Genomic DNA, 19885 nt, shown 5'->3' with positions numbered 1-19885 from the left:
CTTCTTTTGGAAAATATTAAGGAATGTAAACAAAATTTCAAATTCAGTGTTGTTAGCCCAGCAGAAATAATTAAAACTTTCAGATCCTTAGAAATGAAAAAAACTGCTGATGTATGGGGCATATCTGTAAAAATAATAAGTTCTGTTATTGACGTCATAGCACCATATCTAGCACTAGTTTTTAATAGCTGTATTGAACATGGCGTGTTTCCTGACCTTCTGAAGTATAGTAAAATTACACCAATATTCAAATCGGGACTCACTTCTGACCCGAATAACTATCGCCCTGTTTCGGTGTTGCCAACCCTTAGTAAAATTTTTGAAAAATTTATTTTAAGCCAAATGCTTACTCACTTTAACACTTATAAGTTACTTCATATAAAACAATTTGGCTTTACTAGGGGACGCTCGACTACGGATGCAGGTGTTGAACTCATCAGGAATATTTTTGAGGCCTGAGAGGAATCACAGAATGCACTTGGTATCTTCTGTGATTTATCTAAGGCTTTTGATTGTGTTCAACATTCAACGCTGGTCAGGAAGCTATGCCACTATGGTATAAGAGGATCTGCACTCGATCTTCTGATCTCATATTTAAATAATAGGATTCAAAGGGTTGAGGTGAATGGCAGGAGATCTACTGGGACTCTCAGTATGGGGGTACCACAAGGGTCTATTCTTGGACCCTTCCTCTTCCTAATTTATATAAATGATCTACCTAACCTTGTAGAAAAAAAAACACAAGGTGGTATTGTTTGCGGATGACACTTCACTTATATTCAAAGTGAAACGAAGCCAAGTTTTATATGACGAAGTAAACAATGCTCTATCTGACATCGTGTACTGGTTTAGCGCCAATAACTTATTGTCAAATAATCATAAAACCAAATATATTAAATTCACCGCGCCAAATGTCAAAAATGTAGATGCGAATATTTTATTAAATGGAGAGGTGGTAAAACCAGTGGAATCTGCTATATTTCTTGGCATTACTCTTGACTCCAAATGGAAGGATTGGCGAATAGGCTTAGTTCTGCAGCATATGCGGTTAAGAAAATTAGCCGGTTAACTGACATAGATACGGCGAGATTAGTATACTTTAGTTATTTTCATAGTATTATGTCCTATGGTATATTGTTATGGGGCAGTGCGGCCGATATTAATACTATCTTTGTGCTGCAGAAGAGGGCTATTCGCGCGATTTATAACCTAGGTCCTAAAGAATCATTAAGAGAAAAATTTAATGAAATAAACATTTTGACTGTTGCTTCTCAAAACATTTTTGATAATGTTTTGTATGTTCATAAGCACATTGAGGAATTTTCTAGAAACTGTGACATTCATAATGTTAACACGAGGAACAAACACAAACTTGTTATGCCTACTACTAGGTAGGGTCGAGTTAGTAAGTCTTTTGTTGGGCGATGTATCTGCTTCTACAATATGATCCCAGAAAATGTACAAAACAAATGTGTTACGAAATTTAAAAGAATTGTTAAAAAACGTTTGTATGGGAAAGGTTATTATAGCATAAACGATTTTCTTAATGCCACCACGGACTGGGAATAAAGCGAACACCCTCAGGCTCTTTAATCATATATGTTTATTGTACGATATAACATTGTAATCCATATTTTATATTTAAAAAAAAACCCGCTGAGCTTCTTGCGCCCATTCTTCTCAGGTCTGAGGCAGTCTCTTTTGAATGGGTGGTAGATTTTGACGTTCAATAAGTGATTTTAAATCCTATTTTGAATAAAAATATTTGAATTTGAATTAAGATCCTTACCGCCTTCTGTCATGTTCTAAATCGAAGTAAAACAAAGCTCCTAATGATAAAATCTCCCTAGGTATATTAAAGAAAAAACCAATCAAAAACCTAATTTCACGAATATGTCTGGTTACATATTTTATGATTTACGTAACTAAAATCTGAGTAAAGTCTAAGTACGCTCTATAGATCCCAGCCTCAGTCACGATAAATGAAAAGACTACGCTAACCTACTGTGCAGACTGCAGTGCCAAAGAAAAAAAAAGTAAATGTCAAGTGTCACCCGTCAATGTTGTAAAATTGTTGGTCTTTTCTTGTCGACGGCTAACGAGAATGTGAGTTTCGAAAAGATTTTGAAATTAATCTATAAAAATCTAGAAGATATTAATGAAAATTTCTTTAGCTTTTAACAAAAACCTAATTTAGTGAGTTATAGTGTGTGGCTGTGAATTTATTTTACTCAGCTGACAAAGTAAACTTTACATTGACGTTCCATGTATATAATTCTGTTTACCGTTCTTAGTTTTATTTTGTTTTAAAAAGACTGCTCCTAACTTCTTCAGAGTTAGAAAGTTTGCCATAGATTAATGTTTTTAAGTTAGGAAATATGAGTGTGTTTACGTCTTGCCGATTTAAAACGGAGGTTATGTTGTTTTACAGATCCATCCAAGATGGGTAAGATTATGAAACCAGGAAAGGTGGTGCTGGTCCTCAGTGGCCGGTACGCTGGCCGAAAAGCCATTGTAGTAAAGAACTACGACGAAGGCACATCAGACAAACCCTATGGTCATGCCTTTGTTGCCGGCATCGACAGATATCCTAGGAAAGTCCACAAGAGGATGGGCAAGAATAAAATTCACAAAAGATCGAAGGTCAAGCCTTTCGTTAAGGTAGATATAATTTTTTAATGTTTTCAATTTGAGGTTATGTTTATGTTAAGTAGAAGATAACAATTTGTATATTATAAAAATCTAGTCTATGGATAAGAATGAGAGTGAGGCAAACTCTTGATCTCAACTCAATAGGTATTCTCACCTTTCTTAAACTCTATTTTATATATTGCTTTGATATATTTTTTAATTAGTTATTCCTGTTATTATTATTTGACAACCAGCCCAGTGATTAAGTGTCCCTGCCTACTAAGCTATAGGTCCCGGGTTCATGTAAAGGTGTGTGAATATTATTATTATTAATGTCTTGTGTGCTAAACAAATAAGAGTACTAACTAAACTGGTCTCATGGCAACGGTAGAAAATAGGAGGTTAAAAATCAAAGATTTCAGTTTGAATAATTAATTAACAGGTGTAGGGTGTGTAAATCAAGAAAAATCTCATCCATTATATTGCTAAAAGGTTTTTAGGGTTTTAGGCTTACATTGGTTTATTGTATACATTTAAAAAAACTTACCCTTTAAAATAGTGTAATAATGGTTCTAAAAGCCTTTATTTTCATTTTTGATTAATTGTTTGAATTAATAATTAATTTGTTTAAATTTTCGGACATTAAATTGATGAGGACATTTGGTTGTGAGTAGAGTCAGGTTGACCTGAGAAAGGCTAGTTTCTTCTTTAACCTATTCCATCAGTTTGGTGTTCTTTCCACTTTTGGTCTAAGAAATTGATTAAAATATACAGAAATATTCTAATCTGTTGATGTGTATCTGCTCATCTCTTACCTATGTATGTATACTATTATACAATAGATTTCTCTCAATTATCTTTCTGTATATGTCCTATGGAATACTATCATTTTGAGAATTAAATCTAATTATCTTGTATATTATGTTAGAAAAGCAATATTTTACAACCAAGTACTGGAAATTTATTTATACCACTTACATAGGCTAAACCTTCAGAAAATGCATTAAAATACTTCACATTTATAGTTATTTAAAATCTTAAAGAAAACCGATAGTATATCTTTATCTGTTACAGACACTATTTACACTCTTCTTCAGTTTAAATCCTTAGTATAATTGGGCATTAAATTTAAATTATCTTTTACATAAAATATTCTAATAAATACTTAAGATGTTAAAGTCTAACAATCCTACTTCTAAAAATGTTTTCATATTGTCGAACAAAAAGTCAGCCAATAACACAAAAACCTTCAAAATGTATTTTTTTTCTTCTATTTCATTTTTAGATTGAATTTTACATCATTATATCCATTTGTGCCAAGATAACTTTGCTACAAGTAAATGTTTTCTTTTTAGGTAGTAAACTACAATCACTTGATGCCAACCCGTTACTCACTGGACATCAGCTTTGAGAAATTCAGTGCGAAGGACTTAAAAGACCCAGCTAAGCGCAAGAAGCTTAGATTCAACACAAGAGTCCGCTTTGAGGAGAGATACAAGAGTGGAAAGAACAAGTGGTTCTTCCAAAAACTTAGATTCTAAGCTGTACTATAAATAAAATTGCAAAAACACCTGTTGCCTTTATTTTCACTCAGATATAATAAATACTTGGTTTGGTTTTTGGGGGTGACTTACTGTAACCTCTAGTCGGAGCAGAGAGCATCCACAGTGGCACACATACATCTGCCTGGGTGCTCCTGGTTCATCTAATGTTTTTGTTCAACAATGATGGTTTAATGCCAAGGTTACTTTGGATGGACAGAGCATACTTACATATTCATAGGGGGTTCCAGTCTAGGATCTGCCTTGTTATAAAGTTAGCATCCTTTTGGAGACATATCCAGCAGGCCATCCATATGATGGTTAATTGGCATTTCATGATGAATGTTGGCAATTTTATCAGCCAATAAACTGAAAATACAAGACGACCTTGGTCTTTCCATGTCACACATTCATTCAAATTTGATGTTATTTCATTAGGTTACGAACCTTTAATTCACTGCAAAATTGTTTCATAATAAATTATGTCACTTGGGCAAAATTATATCTCGTACGGTAGGCACTGGTTCATTCACCTGTACCTACCATGATTGAAGATTCGTGATTGACACCTACAGATATGAGGATACAATTGTCTCCGTTAGTCCGGGTCTATACAAACTATGTAGCCAGAAATAAGGGTAGTTTATACACCAGTTACACATAGGCAAAGAATTTAAATTTCAATTGTATTAAGTGCCAGCTCATGTTATCAATACCTAGAGTAATAATAACAATCTTCTGAATTGAAGCAAAGCATTTTTTTTTTCAACAATATTTTATATGTGTCTATTTCTTATTCACATAACTAGTGCCTTGTTCAGGGTGATCTATCTGTAAGTGGGATGTAGTTATGAAATATTGATCAATTAACTGAAATATAGTGCTAATAATTTTTGGGCACTGTTATTTGTACTATTACATATTTGTTGGCACTGATGTAAGTGTAATGTTGGTGAGCTGACTTTATTTTGAATATGTTTTAAATAAAACTATAAAGTTACATAATAATATAATTTCATTTAATCAATAAATTATTATTCATTTACTTAAGCAGTCTACAGATTTTAATACAACAAGAAGCATTATCTAGTGTTTAAGATTCGATAAAAATATTGGAATAGCAGATAATGTGCTTAAATAACATCTAGAGAAAAGCAGATATTTTCAAAGGGCACTAATTTGTAAGAAAATAGACAACTATATAAGTAATTTAAATTATCATACGAGTAGTCATGATTTTTTTTTTCTTCAATAGGTAGATACTTATTATGAAATAATTTACATGTTCATATGTCAATAGTGGTGCGACATACTGATTAAGTGTTTGTCTTTTGATAGATACACTTTCTTGCCTGAACTCGTCAAGTAACACAGCCCAAACTAGGTTTTCAATAGAACTGTTATAACCATCAGCAAAGTAAGGTATCAAAATACAAACACTACCTTTATGTTACAAGTATTAACACATTTTGATAAAACCGTCTAAAAGTGATTAAATTTAATAAACATGCTGTTATAATGTATTATATCATTTACCAAAATGAATATAAAACCACTGTACCTACTGTTTTACAAGAGTTAAAAAAGGTTTTATGGAATTTAGTTGGATAACCAATTAGTTTCAATCAATAATAGATATGCTAAGCTATTTTTGGAGTTCAAATCTTGAGTTACTTCTACTGCATCCTGACCTTATTTGTTATTATTTTTTAACACAAATAAAATTTGAAAACAAAATTTTATTAACGATTCAGGATTCGAACCCACGTCCTCGCGCGTAGCGTGCGAGAGCTCTTCCAACTGAGCTAACCATTCGAGGCTTGGCACGGAACGAGAGAGGTCGTTGGTTCGAGTCCCGCATCGCTCATAAAATTTTATTTTTGTATTAATCCTAGAAGTGAGGGTTATCACTTAAAAAAACAAGCAATTATTTAGATTATTTTTAAGTACCCGCAAAAGTAACAAGCGCGACACAACGTCTGGACATAGCAATCTCGCGAAAATATTACATGTAATGTTATTTTTAAATAATTTGTTAACTGTCATAATAAAATCAGATCATACCTGCATATGTTCATAATATGCAACGTTGCTATGCTCCTAAAAATCAGACCTTGGTAAATAATGCACTATTAAATCCAGAAAGTTTATAGTATAATTGGACGTAATTCCAGAAAAACGTTCCAAACCACAATCATGTCGAAATTGAGAACACAAAACTGGTCACGTGATTCATATTAACGGACTGACAAGAAATGGCAGCCCTACTGTCACTCAGCCCAACCCACATGTATGGAATACACTAATATTTATTAAACTTTAAACACGAATTCCTTAAAATGTGATGTTTTTGGCTTAGAACGTTTTTCAGGAACTACGTCCAATTGTGCTGTAGTATAACATTCTGGTTGTTGCAATAAATATGGTAACACTACTTTACTCGAGACTGTTTTATTTTCTTTGAGATGGTTTTATTCTGCTTGCGTGGGTATTATAATAAGGCTACGAATTAGTTATCTTCTGCCGCAATTAATCCGCATTTCTAGTTGTGCTAAGCACCAAAATGCAGTTATTTTTCGTTAAAATATCCCGGCACGTTTCGTATGTCCATTTAAGCTGCTTCATGCCAGCTTGGCCACTCTCTCGTCCAGCTTCTTGAGCTCCTTCTGCAAGCTGTCGATGTTGTGAGCGAACACCTCCTGAACACCCTGCAGCAGCTCCTTGTTGTTCTGAACTCCGTTAGCTATTGTGCTTTGTAGCGTCTCTAGCTCTGTCAACGACTTGCCGAAGTTACTCGCTGGAAAAGTGGGTAATAATTATGAGTCAATGACTTAACATTTACTTCTGTTTTGTCTGATGTAAAGTAATTAGAATATTTGTGTGGTGTTATAAAGTAGGATATAGTTATTTATGCAACTGTTGTGTAATGAGGGGTATTAAAACACTCATGTAATACTATTATCAGTTTTAATACCTAATTATCAAGTTGCATACAAGACTTTATCTACGCCCAGAATATGAATCCTCTAAAAGATTCTGACCCAGTTAGCTTACTGTTAACATTAAAACAGCCAGTTCTAGTAGTAACCTAATATCATCCATTACTGATTATATAAAAATAAATTAAGTATTAATGAAAGAATTATTTATCTTAGTAGTAACTTACATTTTGTATAGTGAAATAATTATTAAAATTCATTTGAATATTATGTTCTTTTGCAGCGTTTAAAATATCCGGCGGTGTGCTGTCAAAACTTGAATCGCTCATATTTTCAAGAAAAATGGCGGGGATTCGAATAACCTACTTTGTTTTACGGCGCGAGTCATTCTGGTAGTGTGGAACGCGCGTAAAAAAGGTCTTTTTTTGAAATTGAAATTGAATTTTTTTGAGATACCACGCATCGAGCAAAAATAATGTGGCTGTCTGTTGAAACTCTTTGCGCATGAAGGGATCGAAAAACATAGGAGTGTTGTTATGAAATTCATTACAGTTATTAGGACATTGGGTGTTTTAATGTTGGCAATAAGCTAACTGTTTCAGAATCTTTAATAGAGGATTTAAAGCATGGGTGTAGATAAAATAAATAACAACTCGGTTGCATCCAAATCGTATTCGAATAGATCTATTTGTCAATTGTTGGCCACATAGGAAATACTTTTGTAGCGAAGCTTTGAAACGAACGTTCGGGTTCGCGCTCTCTGACCAAGCTAAACGTCATATTTTAACGTTACACGAGTCTCAGTTTGAGGATTTTCAAATGTTTTTTTACCATGTGTTGCTAACTGTTACAGTTGAAAATTGGTATCTACCCATTAAATTTTTTTGTTGCCGCGTCAAAATTTATTATTTAAACATTCCGACCGAGACGTATCGTATGCGAAAGGTGGTTCGTTGGTGCGACGAAATGAATTTTTAAACTTTTCTATCAACCAAAATAATATAAGTAGATAAATTTCGTTTTCATAGCAATAAAGTACGAGAATATAATCCGATTAATATTAAAAAATGTCCAAGCGTCATAGTATACACATAACAATGTCGTAACATAGTACAAATCGAGCAGAGGTATATTATAATATCATGATATGACACCGGTTACATCACACTGCGCCCGTCACTCTACGACTGCACAATACTCGAATTACATAAAAATCAGACACATAATATAGTAAAATAATATGCTATGTTACGTGTCTTAGCAAACAAAGGATGTTTATGTTATAATAACGAAACTTAAATGGAAGTGGACGCGGCATACTATAAGAGGACGAGAGAAATGGTGTAAAACTATAATGAACTGGTATCCGAGAGACAGAAAAAGAAACCGAGGTAGACCATTAAGGAGATGGGTGGACGACATTAAAGCAGTTGCCCGTAGTACATTTGTATTGCCGCTCAGAATTTTTGTGTTTCAATCTTCTCGTCCCTTATTTTCCTTTAAAAAAATATCTGATATCCGATCATAATATATTCAAAGCTATTTACCCTGGTTATGCAGAGCTTCCAGGGCCTCCATTCGTTCCAGTATCTCGGAGTGTGATATACCATCGATTTGTTTCACAAGTTTGTGGAGCTCATTGACCTGCAAGAAATATATAATAATGGTTGTTAATATTTCCTGGCCTGTATTTAGGATAAAATCTGATATACCTACGCCGGGTTTTAACAGCAATGTAAATGTATACACTTTTATAATAAAGTCCCAGCATTCAGGCATTATCTATAAATAAATTTTAATGTTTTATAAAAAAAAATGGCGCTGTCTTAAATCCTATTACACCACAGCTGAATATCTAAATGATCGGACAGCTCGGGACTAGATTATTATTATTTTATAGCGATAGAAATGACTGTACAATATTGTATATATATTTATTGAAAACAGCGCAATAAAAGGAATGCTGGGAGAGTTTCTTGCGCCGCTTCTCTCTCAGAGCGCCATTTGTTTCCGAAGCGGTAGTAGTATCTAGTATATTATAAATGACATCAAAAAAAATTCTAAAGGGATCAATTTTGGGAAAATAAATGCCTTTTAATGTTTAGCTTGTCGTACAAATGGTGCAAGTTTAGGTTTTTTGATGTCACTTGCTTATAATTAACAGTTAATAGATACAACATAATATATTTAATACCTTCCTACAAAACTGATCTTATCCTTATAAATAATTATATATATAACATTAAGACGATTATTAAAGTTAATTAAGTTATGTTAATTTACATGAAGTAAAGAAAGACGTCATGTTAAAGTGATATATATAAGTGGCCTTCTTCAAGAATAAGTGGTATATATCTACTTATTATATTTTTATAAAATTATAATTCGACAAAAAAAATAAGTTATGGTATTGGTTGCAGGATCAGGTAACCAGGCGTGTAATGTACATATTATATCGTGCACACACGTTCATTTATCATTACATTCTCGGCTTCCTTATCGCACTCCTCTGCGAAAAGCATATTGTACCGCCTCAACTAAATAAAAAATATTTTTCCGCTGAAATGGAACCTCGTGTATGGATACTAGGACTCACTGAGCACAAATTCAAGAAATGTAATATTAAAGCTTCTCTAACAAAGAAGGCTTAACAGTACAGTAGATTAAATAGACCATAATGATGCATGGTTATATTACGATATTGTTAGACGCCAAATGATCGATATTCCTCTTCTTTTTTTTCTTCTTTTCAAATTCGCATGTATCTTGATTTTATAATTTTTGTTTTATTTTATATTATTGTTTTCTTGGTATCACGGAAGCAAAGACTGTGCATGTTGTGACACCTTAATTTGTTCAACTCATTATTTGTTAATATTTGATATATTTTAACCCCCTTATTCATAATGGTCCGCTAACTTTAAACAGCCGCTTAGGAGTGTCTTGTCATTCTGACTTAGGTCAATAGAAGAAGACAGAGTGAGAATTAACAATGCTTTAAGTTAGCAGACTATTATGAATAAGGGGGTAAGCGTATTAGAAATAAATGGTTCTTATCGTATTAGTAATGGTCACACATTACTGCTTCACGGCAGAAATAGGCGTCGTTGTGGGACCTATAATCTAACCGGAATCCTGTGCAAAGGAGTCACATATATTTTTCTATTCTATTCGTGTGTCAGCAGGGCTACCTTGGCTTCTAGGTGCGGGTCTGCGGGCGCCACTGTCGCCTTCAGCGTGTCCACGTTAGCCAGGAGTGAGGCCAGACGTGCGTCAGCTGCCGCTAACTCCGCGGGCCGCAGGAGAGCCGCCGTCGACGATAGCGCTGCCGCAGCTCCAACCAACGTCGCCTGCACTCGACCAAATTACTTATCAGCCTAGCGAAACTCTCTAAGAAAAATTAATAAATGAAAGGTATACGGGACGCAGGAGCTGGTTCTGTCCTATCGGTGCTGTGCCACATTGATTATGACTAGGAGTCCTCCTCTTCTTCCGCTCCACCTTAATGAAACCATCCTTGTCGGTCAGACCCTTCGACACAGTTCTACAAGCGGGTTTGTTGCGGGCGTGCCCGCTTCCACTTTCTGTCCTCAGTGCTGTCCGCATTCTGGGTTGCTGGCGGATGGCAGCAGCATAGTCACGTTGAGGTGTTGACGTGACGGCAGCAGGCGACACCTCCGAGAGGGGAGGAGGTGAGGGACGGGCGGCAAGTACATTACCGCTTACATATGCGGAGACAGCGGCCGGTGTCGAGTCGAATTTCGCTGATTCAAAACTCGCTAGATAGATTGACAGATGGCAACCACTGGACAGGCTGTTCAATATGTTTGATAGCTATTTTTTTGTGCCTATCTGAAGCGCCACTCGCGGGCGTCCAGAGAACTAATTTTGACGTATAATACAAACGGCTGCGATGGAATGTACAATACTCTGAAGTAGTTTTGAATTAATTTCGTATAAGTATAAATAACACGGGATACGAATATCCCGTGTTATTTATACTTCAAGAATCAACAGTTAATAAATAGTTACCCACCATCTATCGTTGTTTACTGAGGTTGTCTTCAATAGTTTTAGTACCGCAGATCTCGCTAAAATGGCGTATATCAAACAGGCGCAAAAGCACTCTGACAGCCGCCAGTCCAGTGGTATGTAGTAGAGGTTACTTTGTTTTGAAGTTTGATTTAACTTATGGAATATGTTTCATACTGAACTAATTTTTTTTTTATTAAATAAAATTTAGCAAGGGCAAGTTGTGATGTAAAAATATAAGTCTAAACCAGTTTAAGCCTGTTTTCACGACCCAACCAAACAATTAGATTGAACCAAGTTACTCGGCCGAGTACTCAACTTAGGTATCATCAAACCAAGGAATTCTCGGTGACTTTTTAAAACTAGTTCTCGGCGCATCACTAGTTTGTACCTATTATTTCGTTCGGAGTGAAAACGTTTACGGAATTATTAGATTTTATGAGTTATATCAAATGTCAGTCTCTGGTTCCCGAGTTTGGCGAGTCAACATTTCCTGAGGATGCCTCGTGTAGAAGGGAAACTGATGGAAGACAAATGTAAATGGAATAAACACTTGATAACACATAACATGTAATAACGTTAAAGGTTTATAACTCTTATTGGCCGGCTAACTCCATAAGAGTCGAAACGAGGCGAGCAAATGCTGGGCAAAGGCCTCCCCCAAAGATAACCATGACAATTGGTCCTGTGCTGCCCTCATCCAACCTATTCTTGACTAGATCATCGGTACATCTTGTGGGGGCCTACCAACACCAAGTATTACGGTAGGTGGTTGCCACTCGAGGGCTTTACTACCCCAACGGCTGTATCTGTCAGTAGAGCTATATGCTCTGCCCACTGCCACTTCAGTTACGCAACCATCTGAGCTATGTCGGTGACTACAGTTCTCCCCTGGATCTCCTCATTTCTGATTCGATCTCACAAGAAACTCCGAGCATAGCTCTCTCCATTACCCTCTGAGGCTGCTCATAAGGCCCTGATAAAGTTAGCGACTACCTCTGAGTTCCATATGTCATCACTGGCGGGTTAAATAATATGTTGATATTATGTTACATGGTAATGCTCGCCTCTAAAGGAATAAAGTTATAAAAAGATTACCTAAAGTTAAAGTTAGATATCTATATCAAATAATAATTACCTCTCCAGTGACCATCTGCAATTTCCTGAATGCCTCTTCATCCCTGACTCCAGCGGCTTGCTCTAACTTGTGTAGTCTGAAATATTTTAACTACAAACAACAATAATACTAAGAATATTTTAATAATGGATAGAAACACCGCAGTGGTGACAGAGCATGTTCTCTCCTCTTTATATTAGGTTCATATTTACTAGGACAATATATTAAGTTCGATAAGGTAAAAGTATTGGCACAGACAAGAACTTTGTGTCTCACAAGCTTTTGAAAGCCATTGCCAATTTTAATTGAGACACGGATTGGTCTCTGCCACCTACTTGGAATCCCATTTTGTTTCAGTGCTTCTGTCAGCGTCATCATTGCCAAAGCAGCGCAGTTAAAGACCAAACAACATCACGGACTCAGCATAGGTACATTCGAAACTAGTTTGTACCAACTTTGACATACTAGAACAACTTGAGTAAAGCCATTTTAGATGAATAACTTACCTATGTTCGAGCTGAGCTATTCTAGCTGTTTGTGCCAAATTAACTTCGGGTTTCAATTTCAGATGAGCTGTCACCAGCTCGCCGTTCTTCTTTTTACTACCCACGGATAAGTAATCCCTGTAAAACATATGTACTAGTACAGGCGGGTAGAGAGTTAAATTGTCCAAAATAAATAAATAATTTCATATTTTTTTTATATTGGACTCAGTAAATGAATTAGCATTCCATAATGTGACACCCGTGATCAGAGCACTAGCGATTTATATACGCTGAAATGATATAATGTTGATCAAAAATTGGAGTGCAAAGGGAAGGGATGCGCCATATGTCATTGGGACCATGATATTAGCAGAGACTTTGTTAGCATTCATTCACATTAGGGTATTTGTATTGTTCTGCATTGAATGAAACATACCTAAATAAAATGTGTTTGTTATATCTATTAGAAACGGTCAAAAATGAGGCACATATGTCTATTCACAATTCACATATACATATAGTAATGTACCTCCAAACTAATCTTTAAATAATTTATAAACTATACTAATAAGAACCAACTTCAATTTCTCGGCTTTTGGATCAATATGTTCACCCTCTTCCAACTTCAGCTCTTCAAGAAGTTTCTTTGTTGATACGATTTGTGAAACCAACTTTGAATGTTCTTCCTGGAATAGATATTTTGGATTGGTTTAATTCCGCCCATTTCACAGTGGCTCATTTAGACAGATTGAGTGACAGTCCTATTTAATTCCAATTTGCCCTTCTCTTGGACCTGTTGACACCTTTGTGTAAATTGGAATATAAAAGGGTGTTTGTTGAATTTCTCGAAATATAAAAATTTTTTTGAATCTGAAACTACTTAACATCTAAAAGAGCATACCAAACATTTTTGAGTATATCTTGACATACCCTATCCAAGAAGAAGGTTTAAATTCCAATTGAAAATTAAGATTAGAACAATTTACCCTGTTTTACAGAATTAATCTAATTTAAAAGATTAAAGTATGAAAACAAGTTACCTTCTCACTCTCAGTAGCTTGATCCTGTTGCATAGTAACTTGTTCAAGAAGTTCAGAAAATTCACATCTGAGCCTATTGTATCGCTCCAATGGAGTTTCTGATTCACCCTTAGGGGCCAGTTCCCACTCTCCTGATCTGTAAATATAATATCACATTTGTACCTAATCATATAAAGATACCGCACAAAATTCTACCTGTATTCTTTTTCTTCTCTTTAAAGTAGTATATAATATATAGAGACAAGCAGGATGTTCAGCTGATGGTAATTGATACACCCTGCCAATTACAATGCAGTGCCACTCTAGATTATTGGAAAACCCAAAATTATGAGAGGCCCTACAACTGTGCTTGTCAATTTGAGACATAAGATGTCAAGTCTCATTTGCCCAGTAATTTCACTAGCTATGGCACCTTTCAGACCGAAATACAGCAATGCTTACACATTACTGCTTCATCGCAGAAAAAGGCGCTGTTGTGGTACCAAAAATCTAGCTGGCATCCAATGCAAAGGAGCCTCCCACTGGTAAATTAAGTAATATATTTTGTAAAATTCTAAAGCTGTAAATATAGATTTAAAGACTGGCGACAAGTTTTGCTGTGCTTTTTATGTGTAATTTTATCACTTTAACTGTTTTGAATCATTTGAGGTTATTTATTAACAAAAAATATGTGCTGGAACATTTAATACTTAATATATCATAACCATGTCATCACCTGTATCCAATTCTTGTTCTTTTACTTAGGCGGTCGGAAAAATCCACGTTTCCTATTAGAACCTTTCCTTTGAATTTGTTGAACGAGTCCTTCACTGATAAATGCAATTGTTCTATACACTCATTTTCTTCTTCTTCATATGGATCTGGTTGGTCAGCTTCGGGTAAATCACCAGTTTCATAAACATCGGGCTGATCGTAAGCCTAAAAAGTCATATTTTTAAATTTAATAAACATCTCTCAGAGAAAATGCATATCACCATTGCATCACTTACGATGCCTGGAAGATTTTCATATTTAGGGTCAGCCATGGTTCAGTAAAAACAACTACAGTAGTTTATTTTATTTACAAAAATATCGATTGTTGTAGGGGTTTCATAGAAGTGTCTTCACAATCGCTTTTATTTTATGAAATGTCAACGTTATGACAATTGACTAGTATTAATTTTTTTTTAAAGACTTTATGGCCTGGCTCATCAACTCAATAATTAAAAGGAATTGCAGACGCAAACAGCCCAAGTAGTTGCAGGGTGCGGCCAACTTTTGTCCAGAGTAGTTGGTGCTTGGAGCGCGCGGCCAAACTCTGCCAGTATGCCATTGCTTCACTTGTGACAGTGATACTGAATATATTTTTTCGAACATAAAAAAAATTACATGGATAACTTTTTTAAAGAACCTGCGAGATCGATCATTAATCAATCGTCCAGCCAGGTTCAATGTTTATGTCATGATCACAAAGGGATTTTTCGAACCGACGTGTTACAAAGATGCATTACTATCATGCAATGAAAGGGAGCTTTGGAAGAAAGCTATGGATAGTGAAATAGACTGCCTGAAGAAAAATGAAACATAGGTTTTGGAAAAATTTCCGAAAAATAGAAAGGCTGTTCCATATAAATAGGTTTTTCATGTGAAGCTGAATGCTGATGGATCAGTTGACAAATACAAAGCAAGACTGGTTGCTAAAGGTTTTCGTCAAAGAAAGGAGAGAACTATGATCAAACTATCAGTCCGGTTGCGAAAATGACTACTGTCCGTACTGCTATCAGCATAGCAGCAAGCGAAGGCATGAATATGTATCAACAGCTTTTTTGTGTGGATCACTTTCGGAAGAAGGGTTTTCTAAGAGCAACCTGAAGGCTATAATGATGGTTCGGGAGGGTTTGTTTATTGAAGCAATGTCTGTATGGGCTAAAGCAGTCGCCAAGATGTTGGAACCAAGCAATGCTAAATTTCTTCATATCTGTCTATTTGCAAGAGAGAAAGTCTACTGGAAACTGGTTGTGGTTCTCTATGTAGATGATGCGCTTGTAGCTGGAATAGATCAAGAACTGGTTGACGAGTTTCTTGAAGAAATGAAGGCGAGATTTAAATTACAACGAAACCAGCTTCCTATTTCCTTGGAATAAAGATTTCAACCAGAGAATGTGATGTAGTAGTAATACATCAAACATCGTATGTTATGAAAGTCTTGAACACGTTTGGAATGCGGAACTGCAACAGTGACTACTCCTATAGTCAAGGAAGAAGAAGTGTCACAAAACGAGAATGATGAGTTCATTCTGAATAACTACAGACAAGTAGTTAGGTTGCTTGGCTATTTAATGGTTGGAACAAGGCCTGATATTGCATTTGCCATCAGCGTAGTATCAAGGAGTCTGGAGAAACCAACTCAAGTGGATTGTGTCAGGGTAAAACGTATAATGTGATAACTACAATACACACCTAACCTTGCTCTCCTGTGTCCTGGATAAGACGGAGGCAGCAAAGCATTGCAATTTCGACAGCAGAAGCTGAAGTGGTTGCTGCCTGTGAAGCTGCGAGAGAATGTGTTTGGTTGACTTGATTTATCGGAAGTCTTGTAAAACTTAAAGGTCTGCCTACCTTACAAGTGGATAACGAAGAAGCTATAAAGTTAGCTCAGAATCCAGAGTTTCACCGACGTACCAAACACATCCGCACCAGTCACTTCTTTGGAGAACTTGTGACTAATGGAGAACTGTTAGTAAGGCGTTACCCAGACCTAGGCTTCGCAAGCTTCTCATTTTTATTGGTCTTCACATTGAGAAAAGGTGTTAAAGTTAATGCATGTAACCTCAGAATATATGCATACTTTTTAAAAATACAATGTGCCACCATAAAAAAAAACTTGCTTGTCATTCTCTTGTCTTTTGTAATGTCTTGTAAAAAAATGTACTAATCTTTAAGAGATTATGTTTTCTGTAACTGAATGTTTCTGTCCCTAATAAAATCGAGACGAATCTACTCGTAAATTACTATGAGATATTCACTTTGTCTGGCGTTATTACAATCTATTTAAACATGAGTTTTAATTAATGTACAACATTGCAGAATTAATATTTAATATCTTACCAAATAAGAATTAAAGCAAAAACGTAGAAAAAAGGCTTTTAAAGAGAAGTTGGTACTCATTTGAACATTATTTATCTGTGGTTACTGGTTACTGCTACAGTTTACTGGCGTCTGGCTGCCACTTGCCACACAGAGTAAGGAGAGTATCAGAGTAGTGTGGTTGCTGTTAGCCTTCGGGCCTTCGCTGTTCTTGAAGTAGTAGCACCTATATTATTTAATGTACTCTGTGAGTAGTAGGTACACGTCATGTGTAAACGCCTGCGTCATATTTTGACCTTTTGCTCATCCTATGATTCATAAATTTGATTATTCTTTGACATTTGTTCATACTTCATGTAAAGTTTATGATTCACCGATATTTTCGATTGCACTATTCAAATTTTATTATCGCTCTCAGTTCTCCACTTTGTGTTAGTGTAACATTTTTCCTTCGTGAAGTAACGAAATCAAAATGAGTTTACAGTGGACAATCATAGCTACGTTCTTATACGCAGAAATCGCTGCCGTGCTTCTATTGACCTTACCAATCGTGAGCCCATCAAAATGGCAAAAATTCTTCAAATCGAAATTTCTAGCATATATCAGTGGCCAAGCGTCTATTTATTTCCTTGTCCTAATTGGTGTTTTGATATTATGTCTACTTGATGCAATCCGAGAGATGGTGAAGTATTCAAATATGGAACCGACCGACCATCAACATTTGGATGCCGAAATGCAAGGTAACATGCGTCTTTTCCGTGCTCAGAGGAACTTTTTTATCTCTGGTTTTGCTCTGTTTCTGCTAATAGTGATTCGTCGATTAGTTCAAATGATCTCTGAATTGGCTACACTTTTGGCCCAAGCAGAAGCGAATTTCCGTCAAGCACAAAGTGCATCGGCCACCGCCAAAACTCTTCTAGACCAACAAGGAGCTGGTGATGAGAAGAGCAAGAAAAAAGTGGAAGAGCTCCGGAATGAAATTGATGCTGTAAGGAAGGAGTTGTCTAGAGAAAAGAAAGATAAGGAAGCAGTTGTATCACAGGCTGATAGCATCAAAAGGGAATATGACAGGTTGTCTGAGGAGTTTAGCAAGCTAGAGAAGAAGCTTACTGTAGCTGGTGGTGATAAGAAAGCTGATTAATTAAGTTCTTAATATCTTTGGAACAAAATGCATGGAAGAAATGTTTCTAGCCAAATGGGTCACTAAAAATACAAATATTAAATGGTTATTAAAGATTATATGGTTTAGTACACATAAATAAAATATGTTTTGACAAATTGCTTATCATAATATATAGAATATTCAATTATTATTTTTGTAAACTCTAAATATGAGAATAGATTGCTATGGGATCTTTGTATCAATGTATCTTTGGTTGAGTGAAATAATATAGAGTACTAAAATGTGTAATGAATAAAAATCATATAAATTCAACTAATAATTATTTTTTTCTGTTGGCTACTAACTTAGTATGAAGAATAATTGATGAATGTATTTGATGTAGTTATAGCTATAAAACCTTGTGATTATAAGGCTTCGATGATGCCTTCGGTAGTTTGTTATTACAGAATGTTTAACAAAAAGTTATGTTCAATTGTTACTATTATGTAATAGGTTTCATTTTATTTGGGCTAGTGTTTTAAAGTCTGATTTTTAGTTTTACATGGTATGTTTGCCTGGTCTGTTTAATATATTATATTTCATAATAGTTTATTGGTCAAAATAATTAGGTGGTAAGTGTAAACAAAAAAAAATGTATTCTCTTGATAAATGTTTAGTGTGGATGGAGGTAAATTGGTAATTTATTTTTGGTAAAAATTTTTTTTTTATATATTTTGCTTTAGGACCACAATGAAGTTAGTGTATCTCTATAAAAAATTGTTTATTTTGCTTTGTGTATCCTAACCATCATTATAACTATCTCAACAATAACTGAAGTTCATTTCATCATGTCAAAATTTGTTTGATTTTAATAAATAAAAATGATTATCAGAAACTGTTATTGCTCTAATTATTACAAATACAAGTTATATATTATATTGTGTTATTATAATATAATACTAATACTTAATGAATTTCAGTTTATTTACAATACTGTACTCATGTAACTAACATTCAGTGTTTCTCCTTTTTGGTAATGGTTTTGTTATTAAATATATTATATAAACCATGTTTTATTTAACTAACAATATCTTAGATGATTGAATTGTAAGTACTGTGAATATTCGAAAATAAACTATGAAATGTACCTACTTTACTGCAAATCTCACCTTTACAGCACTTACATTTGAAAATTGTGGGATGTTGCTCTGTCGGAATTTAAAAATAAAATATTGGTGTATAATTCACAAACACATAAAAACCAAATGTGACGAATAACTCACAGATAACCAGTTCGGCTTTAGATCAGGATTCTGCACAAGAGAGGATCTATTTGCAGTACAGGTTTTGGTGCAAAAATGCTAAGATATGCAGCCGGATGTTTTTCTTTGCTTCATCAATTACGAAAACTTTTTCCTACAGAGATTTGCATGACCACTTATTGCAATATTACTAAATATCCGGTTGGATGGAAAAGATATATGAATCATCCAGAATCTGAACTCAAATCAAGGAGTTTGGGTTGATAGTGACAAACAGACAAGACAGCAGAAGTCGAAATTAATTTGTACTTGGAAGCCATAATAGCAGAAGTAGTCGAGGACTTAGACTGTGGAGTCAAAATAAATGGCCAGAACATAAATAATATTAGATATGCCGATGATACAGTCTTCATAGTCATAGCGTCATCTGCTAAAGATATTCAGATTTTGTTGATTTGGATGAAGATCTCAAAGACGAAACTCATGGCCATATCTAAGAATAAAATGGACGACTTTGACATTACAGTAGCAGGTCAAAAACTAGAAAGAGTGCGCAAATACAAATATTTACGTACGTGGTTAGATGAGAACTGGAATAGCGACCAAGAAATCAATAACAGAATTGAAGTGGCGCGAAGCACCTTTGGTAAAATGAAAAAAGTAATTACCT

The 19885-nt window shown here is 35.0% G+C and overlaps 3 protein-coding genes across 3 annotated transcripts; 2 read left to right on the top strand and 1 right to left on the bottom strand.

Moving 5' to 3' along the window:
- Window positions 1–1967: 1967 nt before the first annotated feature.
- Window positions 1968–4201, top strand: LOC126979652 (60S ribosomal protein L27). Its single transcript, XM_050829109.1, has 3 exons — window positions 1968–2106; window positions 2432–2661; window positions 3987–4201. The coding sequence occupies exons 2-3, from the start codon at window positions 2443–2445 to the stop codon at window positions 4170–4172; spliced, it is 405 nt and encodes a 134-aa protein (XP_050685066.1). The 5' UTR covers window positions 1968–2106; window positions 2432–2442; the 3' UTR covers window positions 4173–4201.
- A 968-nt stretch (window positions 4202–5169) lies between these two features.
- On the bottom strand, window positions 5170–14937 carry LOC126979640 (dynactin subunit 2). Its single transcript, XM_050829088.1, has 9 exons — window positions 14775–14937; window positions 14501–14703; window positions 13786–13921; window positions 13325–13431; window positions 12767–12883; window positions 12282–12357; window positions 10303–10461; window positions 8659–8755; window positions 5170–6969 (listed from the first exon to the last, which is right to left on the bottom strand). The coding sequence occupies exons 1-9, from the start codon at window positions 14808–14810 to the stop codon at window positions 6794–6796; spliced, it is 1107 nt and encodes a 368-aa protein (XP_050685045.1). The 5' UTR covers window positions 14811–14937; the 3' UTR covers window positions 5170–6793.
- A 2161-nt stretch (window positions 14938–17098) lies between these two features.
- Window positions 17099–19100, top strand: LOC126979649 (B-cell receptor-associated protein 31). The gene has a single exon (XM_050829106.1). It carries the CDS (start codon window positions 17324–17326, stop codon window positions 17990–17992), a length of 669 nt encoding a protein of 222 aa, XP_050685063.1. The 5' UTR covers window positions 17099–17323; the 3' UTR covers window positions 17993–19100.
- Window positions 19101–19885: the final 785 nt, after the last annotated feature.

The sequence above is a fragment of the Leptidea sinapis genome, chromosome 3 (assembly GCF_905404315.1).
Source record: "Leptidea sinapis chromosome 3, ilLepSina1.1, whole genome shotgun sequence".
NCBI classification, from domain to species: domain Eukaryota; kingdom Metazoa; phylum Arthropoda; class Insecta; order Lepidoptera; family Pieridae; genus Leptidea; species Leptidea sinapis.
Note: the sequence above shows the minus strand (reverse complement) of the source record. Positions and strands in the feature narration are given on the sequence as shown.